The following is a 24,473-nucleotide window of genomic DNA, read 5'->3' on the forward strand; positions in this document are numbered from 1 at the left end:
TGTGAAATTTTGAACCAACATATTTTTCCTTTAAAATGTTACATTTACTCAGATTAAACTTTTTATCTGCCATTTATGTTCTATTACGAATAAAATATTGACATTGGCCATCTCCATATCATTGCATTCAGTTTTTATTCACAATTTGTTTAGTGTCCCAACTTTTTTGGAATCTGGTTTGTAAATCGGTCATATTTTCTAAAGTGAAATTCTTGCTTTTTCTATGTTTGGGACTGTATAATTGGTTGTCTAACATCTCAAGAACTCAAGCTAACACATTGTAAGCTTCCCAGCTTTGCAAGGGAAAAGTACCTTACTGTACCAGATTGCAAAGTTTGGGGGGGAGAAAATCTGCCAATTAGCCCTACTTCTGACTAACTGTAACCTCAAATCATGCTACATTCACCATCTCTCTAGTAGGGTAGTTTATTCCTGATCATTTTTCTCTGTGCTGGTAACTGCCAATTCTCATTAGGGGTTGGGGGTTAATCAACTTTTTGCTCAGGTCCTGGAAAGTGCAAGAAGTCTCATACTGGGTTTGATACAGTCCCAGAAGTGAATAAATTACCTCACACAAATATCTCAGGCGGGTACTGATTAATGGAGTGTACAAGAAGAGAGATCTTGCTCGTCGCTATGGAGAGTGGCAACAAGTACGCCTAAAAGACATTTTCATGCTAAAACTGACTTGAAATGGAAGAAATATTAGGCTGCAAGTTAAAATGTGAATAGTGTTTCCTTTTTGTGGACTGTTATGTATCAGTATATTCCAAGTAGCTCTTTGATATTGTGAAATTGTGTCAAACTGTGAAGGATGGAATAAAATGTCATATAAAGGAAAAAAACAAAAATGTAAATGCGGCAATTCCCTTGAGCTACTTTTGAACTTAGCACTTTTATGATTAACTGTCCCTTTGAACTTAAAAGTTTAATGCTTTTTAAAAATGAATATGTTACTTCACTTTAAAGTAGATTAAATCAATGCTTCTACTTTTTTCACTTAATTTCTATAGCAATAGTGTTGTACCTGTTGAACCTGAAGAAGTAGTTTGAAATTCATTGTATGCAATGATGATAACTGGATTTCACAACTTCAAAAAATGGGATTGGTTAGTCTCTAATTTAAGGGAATATTTCACATCTTTTCACTGGAACACCCTTTTTCTCACAAATTTTCTGATATGCAGATATTGTCTATTATTTGCAGTTTGTCATTCATTATGTACATTCTTGCAGGATTTAGGGTAAATGATTTCACATCCGGCAGCAACAGTATACTTTGCATTTGTTGTCTGGATAATCTAGGCAAACAGTTTTGAGAAATAAGCAATACCTCACAGTCTCCCATGTCCAGAAGGGAGTAGTGTTCATATAAAGTAATTCTGAGCGGCAACAACTCCTACCTGATGAGCCAGTTCCACCCAACAGTTCTGCCGCTGGGTTTGAGCTGCCTTCTGTCAGTCAAGCAGATTTCACGATTCAAAACACATAACGCTTCTCTGAGCCTTATATATTTCTTTACCTAGATGTTTGGAGGCTCATAAGATTAACTCAGACTTTTCAGGTATCTTTGGTTAGTTTTAAAATCCTCAATACTTGCATATATTGCCCTGCAAAAGCCTTCACACCTACCTCTTGGACTTTTTCATATTTTGATATGCTACAACCACAAACTTCCTTGTGTTTCGTTTAAAATACACAATAATGTTGTTCTTATTGTCTATTTTTTTGTGTTGGATTGTACCTCTGTTATGTATTTAATGTGACCTTGGATGCATCCTTGTGAAGTACTTTGTGCAGTTCAAGCGGTTTACAACGTGTTATCTAAATAAATTTGACATTGACAAGATAACATCTAATTCGGAAGTTATAGAAAAAAGAAATATGGTTAGAAAAGCATTTCAGAAGGAAGAGTCTGAAAAGTGTGGGCTATTTAAGTATTCAGTGCCCTGGAGTGAATGCTTTGTAAAGCCACAATTTTGTAATTCCAGCTGATTTTTGGGAAAATATTTGCCCATTCTTCTTTGTAACATAACTCAAGCTCAGTCAGATTGAAAGAATAGTGCCTTACAGCATCAATGTTCAAGACTTGCAACAGATGTTAATTTGGAATCAGGCCTGGGATTTGACATGGCCTTTCTAATCCATGAATAAGCTTTGCTCTATGTCTAAACCATTATGTACTAGTTCTTGCTGAGTATTGATGTACGTAGCTCCTTCCCTCTTCTCATAATTTACTTTCTGCTTGATTCATGCTGCTGTCACAGCTGTCTTCATATTAATAGTATGAAGTGTTAGCTTTACGCCACCACTGTACACTTATTCTTTTGCATATATACTTTAAGATTTAAAGTAGTGCAAATGGTATTAGCATGTTTGTAAGACACTGCAACGCGCTTTGGTAAAGACCTAAACATTTGAACCCAAAGCTATAAAGCAATCAGTAATAATAAAGTGGAAGCCCCACACTCTACGCACCATTTGTTCAGCTTCCAAGGCAAGATTCAAACAGAGAATAATGAAATGGAATAGTTTTACCATTAGCAGTTTTATAAATGGTTGCATCATTTTCCTTTTTGTTTCGCAGAAATACATCAAAACCAACACAGAACATTAACTGTAGTCATTACATGCCCACAGCTAGAGCCCACGCAGGAAGCAAGAACTTGAGGTGTTTCAGATGAGTCAGTGGCCGTCAGTAAATGTGGCGAACAACGCTCTTCAAACTGTGTCCCTAACATCATTCATTTGAAATCCGCAGATGTGTTATATTAATATTGGCAAAGACGACAGAGCAGCAACACCTGCAGCTTTGAAGAAAGTCCTGATTGACAGGAACTTAAACCTCTGCTGCATGTTACTGGGAACAGTTTGATGAAATTCAGCTTTAGCAGGCAACACCGTCAAAAATTCAAAGAAACTCACTTCAATAGTGTATATATATATATACATACATACTGCCTCCTCTTTATGGTATATGCATATGTAGCTTTGTATCACCTGCAATTGAGTTTGTTGTTGCTTTATGTCTCATATCACACCCAGTGGGATACAATGCATGCACAGTCTTGACACATTACTAACTTGTGAAATTTCAACCTTGCTGTGGGGACAATTTACATTAAAAACAGAAGCACCCTTTTAGTTTTTATGTATTTTTTTTTTCAAAATTCCCTTAATATCAAATTACTTTAAGAAATAATCTAAGTAAGTCACCTTAGTGTTACAGTTTAACAGTTCAAAAATGATCTACGAACATAGCAACATTGCAAGAATTTGATATCTTTTTTTACTATCAGTCTTATTCCTGTATTTTCCAACTGTCAATGACATCACTTTGAGTAGGTTTTTCATTTTAATACTTATCTATAGTGCCTCCCCCCAAGTGTTTTGCTAGTACATAAGCTGAACCAACCCATTTCATGCGTGCACTAATCTTTTGTTTACGTCCGAAATGGATGAGGCAATTCAAATCATTATAAGTAGTCTATTAAGTCTAAAGTTACTAATTATAAGTAAAATTGCATTTTTAATGGAGTCCCTATTAGTTAAGTATGCATTTGCTCTTCTTGTATTCAGGCACAATTAGTGTTCTTTAAGCTGGAGGAGTCATAATTTATTGAAATCCACTTCAAAAATGAGTGGCTGTTCTGTAAATTAGCCAATCTAAAGTTAGAGCATTGGGTCTATTGTTTTATTTTTTTTTTTTTTTTTGTTTTTTTACATTCTGCGTATTTAAACTCAGCATAATGTGATTTGAAAGTGGAAGCTTACTGCTGGGCAATGTCAGTGAGTTATCGCTGATTTTGTTAATGCACTCACGTTTCAATGGAAACAGTTTAATTTCAATGTTTTAAAATATTAAACTCTTGTAAAACTTCCCCTTAAAAAGACACATCAAGAGAATATACAGTGATTATTTGTTAAAGTTGAGGCAGAGGATATGACTTTTCAGTTTTTCTCTGTTTTCCAGAATCAAGAATTTCCCCTCTTTAGTCCTTGGTTTAGGGACAGACTACACACACCCGTCCCTCATCCGATAAACATTAAAGCTTCCTGCGCTGCTTTTTCTCCTGTCAGTGCGCAGCTTTATCGGAACGACATAACACTTGGAGTTTTGCTCCTGGCATAGAGAAAAAAACAAAAAAACAACACACAGATCTTATTGCCAGTGGAGTGTCTATCCAAGCAAGTATCGAACTGAGCTGTGTTTATGATAAGAGCCACCAGTTTGCTCTGTTTTGCTATGTGATCACATGAAAACATCTATATTACAATTTGAGAAGCCTTTATTGTGTTTGAGAATTCTTTCTTTTAAATCCAAGGTCCAAGGGCTTCTGTTTTATGTTTGATATCACATCAATCATCATCTTGTCATTTCCCTGTCGTCCTGATTAAAATGCACAATCTGAGCTCGTTTGCCTCTCTGTTCTCTTCCCTGTCCCTAATCTATCCTTTTCCCTTCTCTGTCCCTCCATGTGTCTCCCGCCTCCCCTCCTCCTTCTCCTAATCCATTTTCTCGCAGTGTCCTGAGGGGTTGAGACCAATGAAGGATGGCTCAGGTTGCTATGACTACTCCAGAGGCGTTGACTGCACGGATGGCTTCAACGGAGGTTGTGAACAGCTGTGCCTTCAGCAGCTTGTACCCCTGGAAGATGATCCCACATCCAACAATGTTTTTATGTTTTGCGGGTGAGAATGACTACTAGAAATAAAATGTGTAAAAACTGTTCCCATGCCGTAAACCCAGCCATGGGAATTATTTAGTACACTTCAGAATTAATTATCTCTGAAACCATACTTGTCTTCATTTGACTTTATAACATATTGTGAAGAAATTTTACGACATTGCTCCCGTACACTAAAGTGTGCAGGTTAAGGTTTTGCCACAGTGTTTCAATCAGGCTGAGGTTTGAACTTTCATTGGACCACAGTAGCACTTTTACGATTGACCGAGATTGAACCAAGCTTAAGTTGTCATACACCAGCCTCATCTGTAACCCTAGAATCTATTGGTATAGTTCATGGTTGACTCAGTGATTGCTAAGTGTGCAGGCTGAAAATCTATCCCAAATCGTCACCACTGCACTGCTTAATGACTGGGGTCACATGGTGGTGTGCATTATGGTCAGACGTTTCTACTTTGGTCTCATCTGTCAGATGAATGTCATTGCAGACGTGCTGTGGTTCATCCTGGTGCAACTTTATAAACCAAGGTTGTACTGACATAGTATTTTTAAAGAGAACTTTTTTTTTCAGAAAAGTCTTCCTAAAAAAAGCCATGCTTGCCTTTTTATATTTTTTTATTTTAAAGTCTGTGAGTATTTCAGTCTCTGATCTTTGGGGAATTTCCTTGGAAGATTCTTGGAAATTCCAAGGGAGTATCGTCCCTGCAGCTGCAGGTTTACCCCTTGTGAAAAAAAAAAAAAGAAATGTCTCACTTTATATTGAGAGACTTCAGTTTGGTTAGAAATGTCATTATAACATTCCCCAGACTGGAGAGCAGCAAAAATAGCTCATCTAAATTCACTGCTAACGCTTTTTCCGGTTTGGTGTTGTATTAACACACATGTCCTCAATGACAGATTCCAAAGCAACTTTAAGCTGCGTGCAGCCTCTCCCCTGTAGTATTGATAAGATCTAACAATAACACACTGCTACATAAGAAAAATATCTCTATCATATTCTCTTTTATTTTTTATGTTTTTATAATGTATCTTTTGTCAGTGCATTATGATCTGTCCTAAACATAAATTTCAAATGCATTACCATGGCAGAATTGTGGTGATATATTCCCCATTGTATGCAATGTAATAAACCAGCAAGCTGCCAAATGTTTTGCTTTTTCATAGGTGGCCTCTTCTGCTAATAATCAGCTAATCAAGCACATTTGATTAGCACTTTCTGGCTGCTGTTTTACTTCTAAAAGCAACAAGGAAATATGTCACGTTTTTTCTATGGCTCTGTCCGAATGGCATCTGCTGGCAGGAAACTTTGCTTCCTTGTTAATAAGGGTTTTAATGGCAAAGTTTTAATTAAAAATGTTCATCAGTCTAATACCCATTTAGAAATTAAAACAATCTGCAAACACTGTATGTGACATATAAAATGTAACTTAGTCCTTTGTTAGTGTGATGTCCTTTCACCTTCAAATCAAATTGTAATTTTTCTGTTTTTATGTTCAATTCTTTATACATATACAATTGATAAAATATGCATTAATTCCACATGGGAGGAATGTCTTGTTATAAGTGAAACAATCTGCCAGTGTACCTAGTACTTTTTGATCGATATTAAGGAATTTTTGAAGTCAAGTTTATTTTTATAACATATTTCAGTAACAAGGAAGTTTAACGTGCTTTAAATCATAAAAACCACTTGCTGAAAAGTTGATAGTAAGTTAGTGTTATCTTATTTTGAGTGTACTAAGGTAATTGCACCAGAAAACTTCACAAAATTACTTGGTACAATTTAGTATTTTTTACAGCACTACAGACATGAGCCAAGACATTGCAGTTCAGGTACAAAACAGTCCTTTACATATAGACATATGCAGATATATAGATATAGATACAGCCAGTTTGAGCATGTCCCTGGCTGTCCTTTATTTATATCACCTGAAACTTTTTATATGTTTTTCTTTTTTCTTTGAACAAGACCTTTCACCTTTTTGTGTGTGTTTGTGTGTACATTCACATACCTTCCATTACGCTGACAGCTTGTTCCTTGTCCGCAGATGCGTGCAGGAGTACAAGTTGGCAGGAGACGGGCGCTCCTGCCTCCTGCAGTCAGAGAACTGTGAGGGACAAAAATGCCTGAGGCAAGATGTCCACTTCAATGACACTCTGTTTGGTGAGATGCTGCATGGATACAACAACAAAACGCAGCAAGTCAACTTGGGACAGATATTCCAAATGACCTTCCGGTAATTTATGTCCAAATACACACATAACACTAACACAAGATGTTGCTTTTTTGATACGCTTTTCAGATTATACTGAGAAGTCACAAAATGTAATTTTAAAAATGCGTATTGCTGACATAGTAGCAAATTTTCGCAAATTTTCAGATCCTTAAAAAAATATCTAAAGAGAAGTTTTCTCTTATTAGTGACCTCCTGGAAGAAGCTCTCAAAACCAGCTGTCTGGATTGTTGGTTTTACTGCCTTTCTGCTTGCACAGATGTGTGTGCATCGTCTTTGTATTTTGGGGCATGGAGAGCGAGAAGTGTATGAGAGAGAGTGATGGCTGAGTAAGGATTGAGACTTATCCTTTGGCAGTTCTCCTTCAACCGGCAGCCTCCTGAAGATCTGGCTCACTGTGATAAGTCGCATGCTGTCTGTAATGAAAAGCATAATACAGAAAGATGATGAGGGTCTATCTATGCATGAATGCAATACACACAGAAAATGTGCTCAAATCATATCTCACATTAGTTGTATATCTTTTACTCATTCCATTCTGCCTGTTTCATTCCTCCATTACCCAGTTTTTATATCAGCATTTTTTTTTTTTTCCACGTGTTATCATGTTGTGCTTTTCATCAGTTCTGCCTTGTGGGTCACAGTGTCTCAGCTTGGCTAATAAAAAAAGTAATAATTGTAATGGCTGGTACCATTATCTACCTGCTGTAGGTCCTGTGAGTCACAGTGTGAGACACAGCGTACTGTAATGAGACACTGAACAGTCTCTAACAGTGAAAGTGAAATTAAACAATTCCTTTTATTATAGAGCTGACGATATGTTTTTGATGGGTCAATACTTCGGGGGAAATAATTGCACTTGATATAAACTTCCAAAAGTAATTCAAAAAGAACAGCAATTGCCTTTAAGATAGATGCACCATAACTGCGGTTTAAAATGTATCTACAATTACTAAATTTATACCCACAATACAGCCTATGTAGAAGCCAATAGCCAACTCAAATTAACTAATTAAGTCACCTGTTTAAATACATTTTTTAAAGAGTTCTGTAGGAAATTCACAAGGCATGGACTGGAGCCAGTGCCACAAGAGTGACCAAATGTGGATGTATGCAGGAGATGAAATACAGAGGTCACATTTCTTGTGGTAAACCACTCCTGATCCAGGGAGGGCATAAAAAAAACATCTTTCATGTCCTAAGGAGAAGCAGCACTGGATTTTACTCAATGGTTCAAAATCCTCTTTAAAAAAAAACAAGACATTCAATTTAGAATTAAAGCCCCAGAGTCTGGAGGAACATAGAGGAGACACAGATTTTTGGTTCTGTGCCTAATTGCTATGTGCTTATCAAGTCTGAAGTTAGTACAGGCATTTACCAGAAAAATATAAGCTACTTAAACCTGACAAACTTAGTGAATATCCTGATTTCATTCACCTGCTGGGATTGGCAGTTGCAAGAAGTACTTCCAAAAAAGTCCTGCCTTGTTTAATGACAATAGTTTGGCCATGCATGATTGGATGACAATCTTGCCAGACCTAAAAGCCCAGAAAATCAACAGAAGAGTATGATAAAATGAGAGACACCTGAACTAACAATGCAAATTAGCTAAAGGCTCCTGTAAAGAAACATAGGGTTCCTAAAACATCTCCGCAGAGCCATATTCTGGTTGCCTTCAAACCGCACTGGATGCAGTAAATAATGCAAACCCAGTTGTGACCTGTGCTGTTTATTAAATGTAAATATGATTCAGTTGGCTGCAATTTGTGTTAATTTTGCACTGGTATTATATCATAATTACATCCTATTGAGAAACTGAATATGAGGATTGCATTAGATGAACCATATTCATCCAAATGAAGAGGAATGAAAGCTTGAGTTCCACCACGAAAGGTTGTATTTAATGTACTACAAGATTCACATTTTAAAATAAATTATCTTTTCTGTGATTTTTCTCATTTACTGAAATCCACCTTTATGTAAAAATGCATGCTAATCATTGCAAGTATCCCAGTTAAAAATGTATCGTCTATGTTACTGTTGAGTTTTAGGGCAAAGAACAAAATAAAACACAAGGGCTTGAGATCAAAGTGGAGCAATCTGGACTATTAGATTTAGCTCATTGCCTGTGCTTCGTTTTGTACCAAGTAGTACAAATGTAGTCCAAATGTTTAAATGCGGGCCTTTCTCACATAGTAGAACACTGGGAGAAAGAATGAAGATCAGATATTTTTGGGGAAGTGCGCTGCAGTACTTTAGTTTGTATTTGAGTGATGAAATAAAATCCAAAGAGAAAAGAACCCCTTACCATAACATATTGAAAAGTCATCAATTTTTGTTTGAGAAAAATCCCCCCAGTGCTATATATAAATCTATTAGATGCATGATGGAATCAGAGGATTATCTGGGTGTTGGAGAAAAAAAAAATCATCCAGGTGTCTAAAAATGTGAAGCAGTCAAGCTATTTAAAGAGATGACAATCAAAGACACACATTCAACTCTGACAGGATATTGTTTCAAGAAATGTATTGTTTTAATCGGACCAGCAGTGTTCTCAGATAAATTGTTCTAAAAAACTAAAATAGGAGCTAAAATCTGCATAGAATCACTTAAAAACAAGATGAAGAAATACCATTAAGACTACATGAAAAACTCAGAGGATAATGATGAGGTAGGGCTAAAATGATTGCTGGTTTTAATAGTTATTTTGGTAAAATTTCCAACTACTACCATTTTGAAATGAAATTACTAAGAAAACTAAAAGCCTGTGTGCTACTGGTGCATGCATCATCTCAGACCCAAGCAGAGGACACCAGGAGTTCAGCTGGAGATTTTTCATCCTCAAAGAAACACTCTGGACTTCAGTGGTTGTATTATGGATTTTACAAGTACACTGAAAGGCTCTTTGAAAAATGTTTTTCTGTTCACACTTGATGCAGAATGAAAGGATGCTGGTACTATTGGTGTTAAGTTATTTCCTTCTACCAGCCGCTCACGCTTCCTGCATCTTCCACTAAATGGGCTAAGTGTAGCCAGACATATTAGCAGAACATCCAGTTTCCTATTGTATATCTTAGTGGAGCGGCTTACAGTATCTTCACTTGACTTTTTAAAGCTGGCTGCTTTGTACATTTGTCCTGCAGAATGCGAACATCACAAAACATCTTTACCTATTTCATTAATGTAAGCTCTCAAATCTGTTTGTCACTGCTTGCAATTATGATAGAAGAATTTTAAAGGGTTTCTGAATTTTTTTGAAGTGAGCTTTTGTTACACTACTATTGTAATAGTTTCTTACAAAGAGTAGAATGATATGTCACTCTGTACTTGCTGAAGATGTAAAAAATGGAGAAGAGTGATGGAGTTTACAAGCTAACCAGATGTATGATGTAAGACGTTACCTCATCAGCTGATTAGATTGGCTTCAGTCTATCTAATCAGCTAATAATTGTTAAACAACCAAGAGGCCTGGAAAGCATAGCAACATATCATTTTCAGTGCTGCTGTACACCTGTCAGCCTGACACAAATTTCCTTTATTCTTGGTTCAGCTAGAGAGGACTAGCAGATGATCCGATGGATTTATACAGTCATCATAGGAACGTGAGCCTTGCTCTACTTTGTCTCAGCAGATGGCACTGAATCATAAGAATATGGGTTCCCATGACACTTATTAGTTAGATTAAAAGCACCTTTTAAAAACTAGCAACCTTTAACCATGTATTGAACATACTTTTCATAAAATTATAATCAAGTACTACATGTGAACCACTTGTCAAGTTTACGTAATCCAACTGGTTTGTGCAGTCATGGACAGATTTCTAATAAAAATTAGACCTGACCTCAAAATATAACTTTCATATATTTCCATTGGCATTTTGTTGTATGAATCCCTTATACAAAGTTAGCTAATTCACTTTGTAATTTTCTGCTTAATATATTCTAATTTGAATTCCTATTATTACTTAAAGTGAACCTTTGTACTTTGCAACAAAATGAACTGCTTTTTGAATAAGAATTTAACACAAACCCAAATGAGCTTATTAATGCATTAAAAAGATTTCAAACATTAGCAGAGCACAGAAAACTCAGATAAAGCTTGCATTGTTTTATTGAACTGACTTGGCTTTGCATCTGTGTGTGCCCAAGGGCCACGTGTCAAGAAATACAATAGGGAAGAAGAGCTGGAGTGCGAATTTTTATTTTGATCACCTTAAGAGCTGTAAGTTAAATGGGCCTCGACATCCATCTTCAGAGAATTACTTTGACATGATTGGCATGTCTACAGCCTAATATGGGAAAAGACCAAATGTTTTCTAATGTTTCACAAGGTTTAACCAGTTGGGAACTGCCTCTGATACACTGACAGAGCACAGTTTGACAGATAAAAGAATGGCACGGTTTAGAGATTTTAACCACAGGAGAGAGACAGTCTTGATCCATTTGCCCTTAAGCAGTGGGGAGCACAGTGGTTTCTATACCGCTAGACTGTAGGTCTGTACACCAGGTCAAATAAAACTCTGAGAAGGAGAGACATTTGTACTGAAGCCAAGATTGAACTGGACTTTTACCAATGCCTGTTTTAAAATCACTTAAATCTGTCTGTCTATGAGGGGAAATAAAGTGCTGCAGCGTTAAGTACAGCTATTTAGAGCTTTTGTTGATGTCTTTACAGTTGATCTTCACTTAAATGAGGAGATCCGCACCACTATTACAGCGTTAATTACATTTGCCCTCAATCTTTGTATGGCCACATGGAAAATGCTTAATGCATTTTCTTTCTTTTTTCTTTTTTTGAACAAGCAATTTAACGCTCATTATTTTGAATTTTTTAAGATCGGGCCCTATGTCAAGCTATAACATTACTATTTTCACCTTTTTACATCTAATCTCTTATAATTATTTTTCAGCGAGTAAAAACCTGAGAATTGTTTCTCAGTAAATTCAGAGGTCTCCAAATGATGTAGTCTGTTACATTTCTGGATTAAAAATACATTTTTATTGATTGTACTTAAACTTTTTTAAGCGACTCAGAAACTGGTTTTTGGATTAGCTTTAGCGGTTAGCCATAATAGCAAAAATAATTGTTCCGAATATATCACTAAGTGTGCAATAAATCTATTACTTGCCTGTGATTTAAAAAGGACACTCAGAAAAGTTTATAGCTCTGGTAATATAGTCAAAAAACAGTACGACATTTCCTTACAATCAAAGTAATGGCTGGTAAATATACTTGTTGGATATCTTTAAATATATTCGATGAATAATTCATCAAAATGCCGTTTCGTCCTACCAAGCATCAAATGACTACTCATCCACAGCACTCCAGCCACCCTTTTCCCGGCTTTATAAATTGGTCATTTGCTGTGGTTATTTATCTTTCCAAGAATGTTGGGTACATTTTGTCCTCGGAGAGACTTCTGTAATTTGCAGAGAACCACATGTTCTCTTTCCCGTCTCGACACTCTTCACTTTATTACACCTTTGCAGTTTGCACCTGCTCCCGGAAGCTCAGAAAAATTTCCATATTAATTGTGAGATGCACACACTGTTGTACTTACATATTCCCTTGCATTTGGCTGATTGCGTGCAGATGACGGGCAAAACACACTTTCAGGCTGATTGTGGGTGCTTCAATACATAACACCCATGTCTTGGTGAAAAGTCTGTTTGAAACTAAGTGCAAGAAAACATAACATAGACTGATCTGCTGCACCAATTTTGATCCAATCGGTGATTTCAAAGAATTTAACTCTATTCTGGGGGAAAAATAATTGTTTATTCACAATCAGCCGATAATTTGAAGGCAAGAACATAAAACTTTTTCAAACAAAAAAATTCCAGTTATTTAAGGCATTAAAAAAATCACATTTTCTATTCATCACTGTAAATCTAACCACACAAGCCAAGCACATGGGAGTCTAATACTTGACTCCCAGTGCTGCTAATTAAACATGTGTATTACAGCATGTCATCTCACTTAAGTCCTTATTCCACATTTTCAAATCCACTGTGCCATTTGTCAGAAGAACCAAAGCTTTGTCTTCACAAACACTTGCTCCCATTAGATTCCACTTCACACTTTGTGTATTTATAGCAGCACTTTGCTAGTTTTACTCCTATTTTCTGCACTTTTCTTCACAACATCTTTGAAATGCAGATGTGACTCTTATTTCTCAGCCCCATCACCCATCCCCTTTTTTTTTCCCCTCTTGCCTCAGCAGCATACCGATTCCCTCTCACTTACCCAACACTTCATTCCCCTGCATCAGCAGCTCAAAGGAAAAAAAATTAAATGATATGAATTACATTATTTGTCTCACATCTTCTCGGGTACTTTTCTAAAAATATTTCTAAAATACAGAAATAAAGCACCTGATTTACACCGGTAACACATGCATTTTATTTCAAATTACTCTCGCCGGGCACGCTGTTGACACTGTGAGGTGAACGTTACTAATTACTAATATTTAATAACTAATTGGGATGCATTGACACATGACATTTCTACTCAATGTGAAGTTTTTAAAGGCACTATCCAGTTGTCAGTGTGTAATCTGAAACGTGTAGGCTATTTTTTTATGGGTTCTCGACATGAAGTTGTGGGTTTTTGAGCTGAAAACAAAGTTACATTTATTTTTAAGACTATTTTAAAGTAACAAAGTAAGTACCTCTGGAGTTTTCCTATTGTCTTCATGGAGTCATCAACCCTTATTGTCTGAATAATCAACAACACTTATTTATAAAAGCATTGAAGAAGCTCACACGTCTTAAGTTGTTTACTTGGCAACATGTTGGGTACTCAGTAGAAGAAATAATTGCTAAAAGTGTGATGGAGTATGTACAAATGGTTTGAAAACACTATCCGAAGACCATAAGCTGCTACCGCAGATGCTCCTTTTAGTTTGAGAGAGAGGGTTGGGCTACATAAAATCAAACATTTCAGATTGATATGTAGTCAATGTCTGAGACTTGAGTCCCTCAGACAATCTTTATTTAACTGAATCAGATTTAAACCAAGCCATTATGTATGCTGTAGACGACAGCTCTGACGCGTGGTGTGGCTTATGTATATTTTACTCCGAAAGAAGACGCTTGATTTATTAACCAATGACGTTCACGGACTGCGGGTTGTTTATGGCTTATAATAATCTATTCCTACTGTAGCTGTTGTTTCGTATTATGGACCACACAGATCACACTGAGCTGTTTCAGAAGAAAATAAAATCAGCTTCCCTCAAATATCTTTGTTTCTCATTTTCTCTATGCCATTGCAAAACATTTGCAATCAATCAAAATGAAATATTTTTTTTCCTTCTATTAGAAATGTTACATTATTTGTAAGTTTCTACACAGCCTCTTGCTTATGTTGTAATGTAATGTGCTGCTTACTAGACTATTATTATTGAGGCTTGACAACAAAGACAAAAACAATTTTTTTTTTTTTTTTTTCAGAAGTTAAACGTTAACACATTTTAATATCCTTCTTTTGTGTTACAGGGATCAAGTGTATTAATGCTGTTAGACAGCAAATACTGCACACATGATAAGCCTAAACAACTTTTCTCCAAAATATTATATTAACACAATAGTTTACCTTTACAGTCAAAATATTAAGCAATCTGTGATGTACTATCGATATCCAACTAAACTATTAAGCCAAAAGGAAAAAAATAATAAGAAGAAAGCTGATAAAAATCTAATCTTGAATTATAATAAAACAGAGATTAATGAAGGACAACTAAGAAACTAATTAACTAACAATACAACATTGTACATACAATGAGATTGCAGCAATATCACAGATCAGAAAAGATGTGTGTCACAACCAGAACATGTATTGATGGAAGATTTGTTCCTTGTTAGCAGAAGGCACCAAGAACCCAGTAGTACAGCCGTATGCATGTGTGCGTGTGGTGTGCGTGTGCGTGTGTGTGTGTGTGGGGGGGGTGCGCGTGCGTGTGCGTGCGCGTGCATGTGTGTGTTTGTGAAGGTGAGCTAACTAGCCAGCGAGTTAATCACTAGTGTAAAGGAGGGGAGGTGATGCACTATTGCCACATGGGAAATCTGGGCCTAAACGACAAAACAATATAACTATAAAACAATGGGTAGAGCTAGCTTTAGAAGCCAGACAAAGAAAACTTGAGCTTTGATGGTTTGAACGCGTTTACAGGGAGAGAAAGAAAAGAGAGATACAGCCGAGCCAATGCATAGGTTTCACTGCTATTATTAATTTGTTTACCTGTACCTACAAATTGAACTCAATGCTATACTTTGGATCCAACCTTTTAAGCACACAGCAAATATGATCAAACTATGCAATAAGCAACTGTTCAGAGAGACTGTGGGTTTTCCACTTCAAAAGCGCATTAAATCAAAGTAATGAATCAAATTCTAACTCATTCTATTAATAATTTATTTTTGCCCAGACACAAAGTAATTTCTTGCCTTGTCAAATCTGGGCTGAATTATTTTGCACTAATAAAAGTTTCTTTAGAACACATTTGTTTACTTGCATACCGACTCAACCTCCTCTATTTGTGAAAACAAAAAAAGACTACATTACTTTTTGCAAAGATTTTGTCAAAATCTTGTCTCATTTTCATGATCCATTTAAAATATCATGTCTAGTTTTGTCTCATGAGCTGGATGTACCACCAAATCTCTAGTGAGTTATACAAAGTTGTGCAAGCATTTAACGTTTTTTTATGATAAAGTTGCATCTTAACTGAGATTTTGTGACACGTCACTGCATGTGTGAAATACCAGAAAACCAATAATTCTATGTAAAATCCCTGTATAAAAACACATGTGCTGTCTGTTTTTCAAGATTCCCATGTTAATTTCGTCTTTGTATGTAGAGTACAAACATCTTAATTCCCTCAGAAACAGAAGTGATGGGCCAGCCAAGAGTTGTAGAGACGTATGTGTGAAAAGTGTGGGAGCAGAGTGGCAGGTTGCCCATCAGTCTTGAGGTGAATATTTCTGTTGCTGTCAAATAAATCACCTCAACTCTCTATTATACGTGCACAGACATTCATTATGTCAAGAACTGTAAGAGAATGTAAATTTAAGGCATGAAGAACTAGCTGACATGCAACTTTTAGTTCAAGTTAGTCACTAAAGAAAGAAATCCATTTTGGGCACATGCTGACAGCCTGTGCCTACATCTCATTTCCTAACCATCAAATACCACAAAACAGTTTGAAGCAAGCACTAGATAGGCCCTCAAACAAATTGCATTTGACTTCTGCTCAGGCATGTTAGAACTTCTAAAATGTCTCGCACAGTAGAGTTTGGACCCCGAAACACTAACCCTATCAAAGTGAGCAGGTAAACACTGACTGCAAAAACCATCACTGTGTAATAAACAGCTGATCAAACACCACATTGTCTCCTCCTCTCCCAGCCAAAAATCGTAAAGAATGAGAAGACCAGGGTTTCCCCCCAATGTATTATAAGCTTGGCGGGCCACCAGGCTTTACGTGTGCCACCACCAGGTTAAGAGTTGCTTATTTATTTAAGTCTTTTTAAAATGTTTGCATTTTTTAAGACTTTATAGTTGGTGTTCAGCAGGGGTGAATATAATTTTAAATTCTTGGGGGTAGTATGACCAAAAAAAGAAAAAAAAAAAAATATATATATATATATAATTTCCCTTCTCACCCTCCGTGGGTGGTCTGTTTCATCCTTACCAGAGGCCTGGGAGCTTGAGGGTTCTGCACAGTATCTTGGCTGTGCCTAGAACTGCACATTTCTGGACTGAGATGTCTGATGTTGTTCCTGGGATCTGTTTTAGCCACTGCTCCAGTTTGGGGGTGACTGCCCCGAGGGCCCCAATGACCACAGGGACCACTGTGGTCTTCATCTTCCAGGCCTTTTCCAGTTCCTCTCTGAGGCCCTGGTATTTATCCAGTTTCTCCTGCTCCTTTTTCCTGATGTTGTAGTCACTTGGTATTGCTACATCCACCACAACGGCTTTCCTCTGTTGTTTATCCACCACCACAATGTCCGGTTGGTTCTCCATTACCATTTTGTCTGTCAGGATCTGGAAGTCCCACAGGATCTTAGCTCGGTCATTCTCCACCACTTTCGGGGGTGTTCCCCACTTTTATCTCAGGGCTTCCAGTCCATATTTTGCACAGATGTTCCTGTACTCTATGCCCGCCACTTGGTTATGTCGTTCCATGTACGCTTTCTCTGCCAGCATCTTGCATCCTGTTGTTATGTGCTGGACTGTCTCAGGGGCCTCCTTGCACAACCTACACCTTGGGTCTTGTCTGGTGTGGTAGATCTGAGCTTCTATTGCTCTGGTGTTTAGGGCCTGTTCCTGGGGAGCCAGGATGAGAACCTCTGTGCTGTCCTTGAGTCCAGCTTTCTCCAGCCATTGGTAGGTTTTCCTGACATCAGCCACTTCAGTTATTTGTCGGTGGTACATCCCATGTAGGCGCTTGTCCTCCCATGACGGTACCTCGAGCACCTCGTCCTCTGTTCCCCATTGCCTGAGACATTCGCTGAGCACATCGTCTGTTGAGGCTTTGTCCTTGATGTATTTATGGATCTTGGATGCTTCATCTTGGACAGTGGCTCTCACACTCACTAGTCTTCTGCCTCCTTCCTTACGGCTCGTGTACAGTCTCAGCTTGCTGGATTTTGGGTGGAACCCTCCATGCATGGTTAGTAGCTTCCGAGTCTTAACATCCATGGTCTTTATCTCCTCCATTGGCCCGTCTAATTATTCCTGCAGGGTATCTGATTACTGGTAAGGCGTAGCTGTTTATTGAATGGATCTTGTTCTTGCCATTGAGCTGGCTTCTCAGGACTTGCCTTGTTCGTTGGAGGTATTTGGCTGTGGCTCCTTTCCTTGTGACGTCATCGATGTTGCCATTTGCTTGTGGTATTCCTAGGTACTTGTAACTGTGCTCTATGTCTGCTATTGTTCCTTCTGGGAGTGAGACCCCTTCTGTGTGGGCGACCTTCCCTCTCTTTGTAACCATCCAACCACACTTCTCTAGTCCGAATGACATCCCAATGTCAGTGCTGTAGATCCTGGTGGTGTGGATCAGTGAGTCGATGTCTCGCTCGCTCTTAGCGTACAGCTTGATGTCATCCATGTAGAGGAGGTGACGGATTGTGGCTCCATTCTTGAGTCGGTATCCATAGCCAGTCTTGTTGATGATTTGGCTGAGGGGGTTCAGGCCTATGCAGAACAGCAGTGGGGACAGAGCATCGCCTTCGTATATGCCACATTTGATGGACACTTGTGCAAGTGGTTTGCAGTTGGCTTCAAAGGTGGTTTTCCATAGCCCCATCGAATTTGCAATGGAGGTTCTTAAGAGTCCTGTTGATATTGTACATCTCTAAGAATTCAATGATCCAAGTGTGTGGCATTGAGTCATAGGCTTTTCTTGTAATCAATCCAAGCCATGCACAGGTTGGTGTGTCGGGTTTTGCAGTCTCGGGCGACTGTGTGGTCTACCAGGAGTTGGCTCCTCTGCTATTTATGCCGATGCCCTTCTGTGCCGTGCTCATGTATTTATCTATATGCCCGCTTATTTTAGCCGCTATGATGCCTGACATGAGCTTCCATGTTGTTTAGAGACAGGTTATTGGCCGATAGTTGGATGGGACTGAACCCTTTGAGGGATCCTTCTGGATCAGGATTGTCCGCCCTTCAGTTAACCATTCAGGGTGAGTCCCATTTTGTAGCAGCTGGTTCAGTTGAGTTGCCAGTCGCTCATGGAGGGCAGTGAGTTTCTTCAGCCAGTAGGCATGGATCATTCCCCAGCACCAGTCGGAGACCTTGTTTGGCCGGTCGACATCTGAGCCGGCATGACATGCTTATCAATGTCTCTCATGGTATGAGGTAGGCTATATATATATATATATATATATATATATTCCAGTTTTCCATGTCTGGCATATAATCATTTATTTTAGCTTTTAAACTGGTTATATTGATCATGTGTCCAGACAGAAGGATCAGTAGCCTAGCATCATGACCTGTCGTGTTTTAGATTGTTCTTGAAAAACTAATCAGTCACAGCTGATTAGTGGGCGCACTCACAGCTGCACAGTGAACCCATTGATTTTTTACAGCCACTCCCTCTATTGCAGGTACTGCGTACCCCCGCTAAATCTTTTAGGGGTACGCAGTACCCTACCTTACCCCCTTACTTTCACCCCTGGTGTTCAGGTATTAATACCTTCCAGTCAAAGTAATGAATCTAATTCTAACACATAACATTATGTGTTATGTGATAATAATAATCAAGTGATATTTTCAAATTTCCTGTTAACTTTAAACCGTTTTAAACTAAAAAAAAACATGGCGGGCCGCTGGATGAATGACTGCCCTCCCACCCAACCATCGGGCTTAGCAAGTTTTCTGTGGGAAGTTTTCTGGGAGACCCGGGTTCGATCCTAATATAGGATCAAAAACGCTTCTCATTTTAGCTGTCATTACATGATCAGAGCTGCTACTCCATCCTAAGATTCCATCTAGGCACGAGCAAGCAGGATGAGAAAGTTTGGGTAGCCCTGCTCAACACTTTAGCTAGTGTGTTTCAAAAACATATTTTAAATTCTATCTTTTGAGATGGTTTTATATTAATTTAAGGAGTCTTGAGGATAATCCTAATCTAGCAGAAGTAGATAAAGTGTGATGATATTTTATATTGAGAATCTCAAGAAAATGATCACCTTTCATGTTTTTAATATGTAGAAAATTGTAAGTCAGATGTTTATTTTCCATGTTACCGGTGAAGCATTTGTTCCTTTTTTTCACTTTAGCCAGAACTGCGAGGGATTTCTATTTCTATCCCAGAAATTGTGTTTTGTAGTAGTCATTGTGAAGGGACAATGATTTTCTTTTGAAGCTCTAATTATATTCTCACTGAACCTGTGTCAGTAATATTTTTGCTGAAATACAAAATATAAAGGTTTTACCCTGGCAAGTTCAGTAAATTATTGAAATGATAATCATCACCTATTGCGAATATTTTTGAGAAGTTTTACAGCTGCAAATAGATTTTATTTATCAGCTGTAAAAGAAAAAAAAGTGTATATTTAAATTAATCATACTTAAAATGCTTTAACTTTAACTTTTTATTCTCTATATTTGTAGCTCATGGCATTCGTATTTATTTGCATGTTCAAAATCAAGAAGTAGTATGTTAAAAAAAAACTCAATAAAGAAAGGAACTGAGCATTAAGCCTTAAGGACACGGCTGAAAGTTGCAGAATTGTGTGTACATTCTGTATGAAAAAAACGCCTCAAAGCAGTACATGAAATAATGGCTACCCAACATAGAGTTAATATATTCATTTCAATATTAATACGGTATTATCCATGTAGTCTTAGATCAGGAACAAAAAGCTGTAGCAGTAGCTTGGACAGATGTAGCTTAGGCAACCTACACAGAGATCTGAAGATGCTCTACAATAAGCCAGTCTGTCTATAATTTATCACAGCAGCAAATGAGTGTTTGGACATTTTTTTCTTGAAACACAGAAAGTCTGGCAGCATTAAGGTAGACACGGTTTCTGCTCAGATGAGTGGGCCAACAGTCTCATTTCTCCAAACCAAAACACTTTGCATTTTTTGCTGCACACCCATTGCTGCTTGGGTTGAGTTTGAAAGGAATTAATTTGATTTGTTGCGTATTTCCTCATAATTGGCAATAATTTAAGAACATTGTAAATTGCATTGATATTGTTGTTAATTTGAACAAAAAAACAAAATAACCTGACATGACATTAATTAGACACAACAGTGAATAGAAGCAGATAAAAGTCTTTTTTTTTTTACTTGCTGTTTTCTTTATACTTCAATGTTCAACTGGACTATAGTATTGAGTAGCTGACAAAAAGTTATTCCAAAGAAACTGCTTGTCATGCCACTAGCTTAAACTTTCTATCCACACCTTATGTATATTTCACCTTTTAGAGAGAAATATCGCTAAGGTGCTTTAAAATAATAAACATAAAATGCAATGAAAAAACTAAAACAAAATGAAAAAATAAAATAGAATGAAATACATCTAAAAATAATTTCATAGAAATGACCTAAAAGTCTGTCTGAATTAAAAAATATATATTTTGCCTCCCTTTAAATGAATTAATATTATCAACACAATAAGACAAGAATGCATATTCCACAGTTGAATTGCAACTGCTTTCAAGGAGCGATCTCCGCAATTTTAAAATGGGTCTGAGATACTAAGAGCAGTCTCTGGTTAGCTGATCTCAGATTCTGAGTTGATGAGTAAGACTTTAATAGGAAAGAGTAGTAGGAGCTTTCACCTTGCAAAGCCTTAAAGGTTAACAGGATTTCAAAGTGATCTTTGACAGTAACTCTTAAATGTCATTTCAAAGTAACGCTAAAAGGAAACTCGGAATATTTAAATACAATCTGTTGTCCATTTTGCCCAGTGACTGAGACAGAGTAAGCCGCTGCTCTTGCTAAATATTGTGGTTAAACAGCACTGTATACTACACAGTTTTCCACTGACTTACTTGACACTTCAGGAGAAATGTATGGTCAATACCATATACCATATACTTGTAAGCCCCACACAGCCGTACATGTTCCCACTTGAAAACCACATTTTTAGCATGAATACAGAAAGTATTCACAGTGATTAAATTGTTCCTCTTATGTTACAGTCCTTTTGCAAGTTGTGCCAATCAATCAATCTCTTACTTCATAATTCTACACATACATATCCCATTATGACAATGTGAGCATTTTTTAATGTTTTGCAAATTTGTAAAAAATAGAAAACAAACAAATCAAACAAATCAAATTTAAGTATTCACAGTCTTTGCCAGTGAAGCTCAAAATTGAACAGTTTCTGCTGATAATTCTTGAGATATTTCAACATCTATATGGATTTCACATGTAGTAAATTGAACTGATTGGACTTAATTTGGAAAGGCACATGCCCTGTCTAAATAAGGTTGGGTAGTTGACGGTGCATGTCAGAGCACAGATGCCAATTATGAAATCAAAGAAATTGTCTCTGGACCTCCAAGACAGAATTGATCTGGGGAAGAATACATAGAAAGTTCTGCTGGTTTGAGAACATTTGAAATCACCAGAACTTAGATAGCATGCCGGCTGTATGAACTGAGAAGATGGACTAAGGCCCTTCTAGCTTTATTCTGCGCAGATAAGATAGGACAGCTATCTCTGCAGCAGTCCACCAAGGCTTTAATAGCAGAGTTTCCAGTCAAAAAACACTCCTTCATAAAAGACTTATGGTAGCATGTTTACCAGAAATGACCTGAAGGGTTTTCACATCGTGACAAAATTAATTCTCTGGTCTGATGTTTTAGCTTTAGTTCTGGAGAAGAGCTGAGGAAGTGTTGGGAGGCAGCAGAGGAACAATTTTCTTCAACACATTTCTTTCAGAACAAAAAAGAGATTTCACAAATGAGCATAAAGTAACAGCTGAAAAAGAAATACAGTAATCACAAACACAAAATCACTTGTGAAAGGCACTCAGCTAAACCTCCTTCTCACTGTTCACCTCTAAAATGAGAACGACACCACAACATGAATAATTTGTGAATCTGGCAACCCACAAGGCTCCCAGGCATTCAGCAGAGACAGTTATATTTCCATGCTCCTTAGTAATTTTCAGTAATTATCATCTCATTGGTGAGCACACCATAGCTTGATCTGGGGAGTTGAGTCAACATATATCAAACGGCAACATTTTCACTAATAATGACTTCACAAGAGAACAAACTGGTTGGGGTTAATAGTAAACTCTCTCAGGATTGACGAAGGCTCATCCGAACAAATTAAATATAATTTATCCATCCATCATCTTGGTCATTCTTTCATGTAAGCCTGGAGCCTTGGTCCCTAGTCCATTGCAGGGCAACAAAAGGACAAACAGTGTGCACAGACATGCCAAAGGACAATTTTTGAGAGACAACTTAACCTAACCTAAAAACTCCTCCCACAGTTTTTAGGCAATGTGAGGAGACACCACACATGTACAGGAATAATAGGATATTTTTGCGATAAAACAGTGACATTAAGGAGTACACAATAAAATACACAGTGGTAGGAAAAAAGTGTTTTCATGTTTGTCATACTCAGTGTTTCAGGACATGAAACAAATGCAAATATTAGTCAAAGATAACAAGTAAATAAGAATTTTTGAACAATGTTTGTCTTCATTTAAAAACAGCATTTGGTGTCTACTTGTGTTGTCTTTGATTAATATTTAAATTGGTTTGATGTTTGTTAATTAAGAGCAGATGTTTGTTACTTAAGAGCAGGAAGAGCAGTGTGGTTTTCGTCCTGGTCGTGGAACACTGGACCAGCTCTACACCCTCAGCAGGGTCCTGGAGGGTGGATGGGAGTTCGCCCAACCAGTCTACATGTGTTTTGTGGACTTGGAGAAGGCGTTGGACTGTGTCCCTAAGGGGTCTTGTGGGGGGTTTTCCGGGAGTATGGGGTACCGGGCCTTTTGATACGGGCTGTCAGGTCCCTGTATGACTGGTGTCAGAGTCTGGTCCGCATTGCCTGCAGTAAGTCGGGCTCGTTTCCGTTGAGAGTTGGACTCCGCCAAGGCTGCCCTTTGTCACCGATTCTGTTCATTACCTTCATGAACAGAATTTCTAGGCGCAGCCGAGATGTTGAGGGGATCCGTTTTGGTGGCCTTAGGATCATATCGCTGCTTTTTGCGGATGATGTGGTCCTGTTGGCTTCATCAGATCGTGATCTGCAGCTCTCACTGGAGCGGTTCGCAGCCGAGTGTGAAGCAGCCAGGATGAGGCTCAGTGCCTCCAAATCCGAGGCCATGGTCTGGAGCCGGAAAAGGGTAGAGTGCCTTCTCCGGGTCAGGGGGGGTCGTCCTGCCTCAAGTGGAGGAGTTTAAGTATCTGGGGATCTTGTTCACAAATGGGGGAATACGGGAGCGGGAGATCGACAGGCGGATTGGGGCAGCGTCTGCCGTGAAGCGGGCGCTGTACCGGTCCGTTATGGTGAAAAAAGAGCTGAGTCAAAAAGCTAAGCTCTCGATTTACCGGTCGATCTACATTCCCACCCTCAACTATGGTCATGAGCTTTGGGTCATGACCGAAAGAACGAGATCACGGATACAAGCTTCTAAAGCTGCTGCCCCCGCGACCCGACCCCGGATAAGCGGAAGAAAATGGATGGATGGATGGATGGATGGATGGATGGATGGATGGATGGATGGATGGATGGATGGATGGATGGATGGATTGTTACTTAAATGTAACAAACACTGAGAACAGGAAATCAGAAAGAGGGGGAATGACTTTTTCAAACATGTTTACGTGTTATAAAATCGTGATTAATTTCTGTAATTAATGATTATTTTTCTGAATTTAGTTGATTGTTCTCAGAATTAACATTTCAGTATAATTTCTTTATCAGGATTTGAACAGTTGCTAGTTTCTTCTACAATTTGTTGCTCTGAACATTGAGACAATGTATAGTCAACCCTGGTATTGTATTCAGTCCATGCTATTATTATTATTATTAGAAGTAGAATTAATATTAGTAC

At 37.9% G+C, this 24,473-nt stretch overlaps 2 protein-coding genes across 2 annotated transcripts in view; one reads left to right on the plus strand and one right to left on the minus strand.

Moving 5' to 3' along the window:
• The window catches only part of astn2 (astrotactin 2), a 271,553-nt gene that overhangs the window by 167,448 nt on the left and 79,632 nt on the right, over nt 1–24,473 (plus strand). Inside the window, exons 12-13 of the mRNA XM_008424385.3 lie at nt 4,526–4,692; nt 6,737–6,925. Coding sequence (XP_008422607.2) covers nt 4,526–4,692; nt 6,737–6,925 — 356 coding nt within the window. The remainder of the gene's footprint in view (nt 1–4,525; nt 4,693–6,736; nt 6,926–24,473) is intronic.
• The window catches only part of trim32 (tripartite motif containing 32), a 44,986-nt gene continuing 27,748 nt past the window's right edge, over nt 7,236–24,473 (minus strand). The window contains exon 3 of the mRNA XM_008424383.3: nt 7,236–7,338. Within this exon, the coding sequence (XP_008422605.1) occupies nt 7,315–7,338 (24 nt within the window). The 3' untranslated portion in view covers nt 7,236–7,314. The remainder of the gene's footprint in view (nt 7,339–24,473) is intronic.

This window comes from Poecilia reticulata, chromosome 12 (genome assembly GCF_904066995.2).
Source record: "Poecilia reticulata chromosome 12, P_reticulata-male-v2, whole genome shotgun sequence".
NCBI lineage: Eukaryota > Metazoa > Chordata > Actinopteri > Cyprinodontiformes > Poeciliidae > Poecilia > Poecilia reticulata.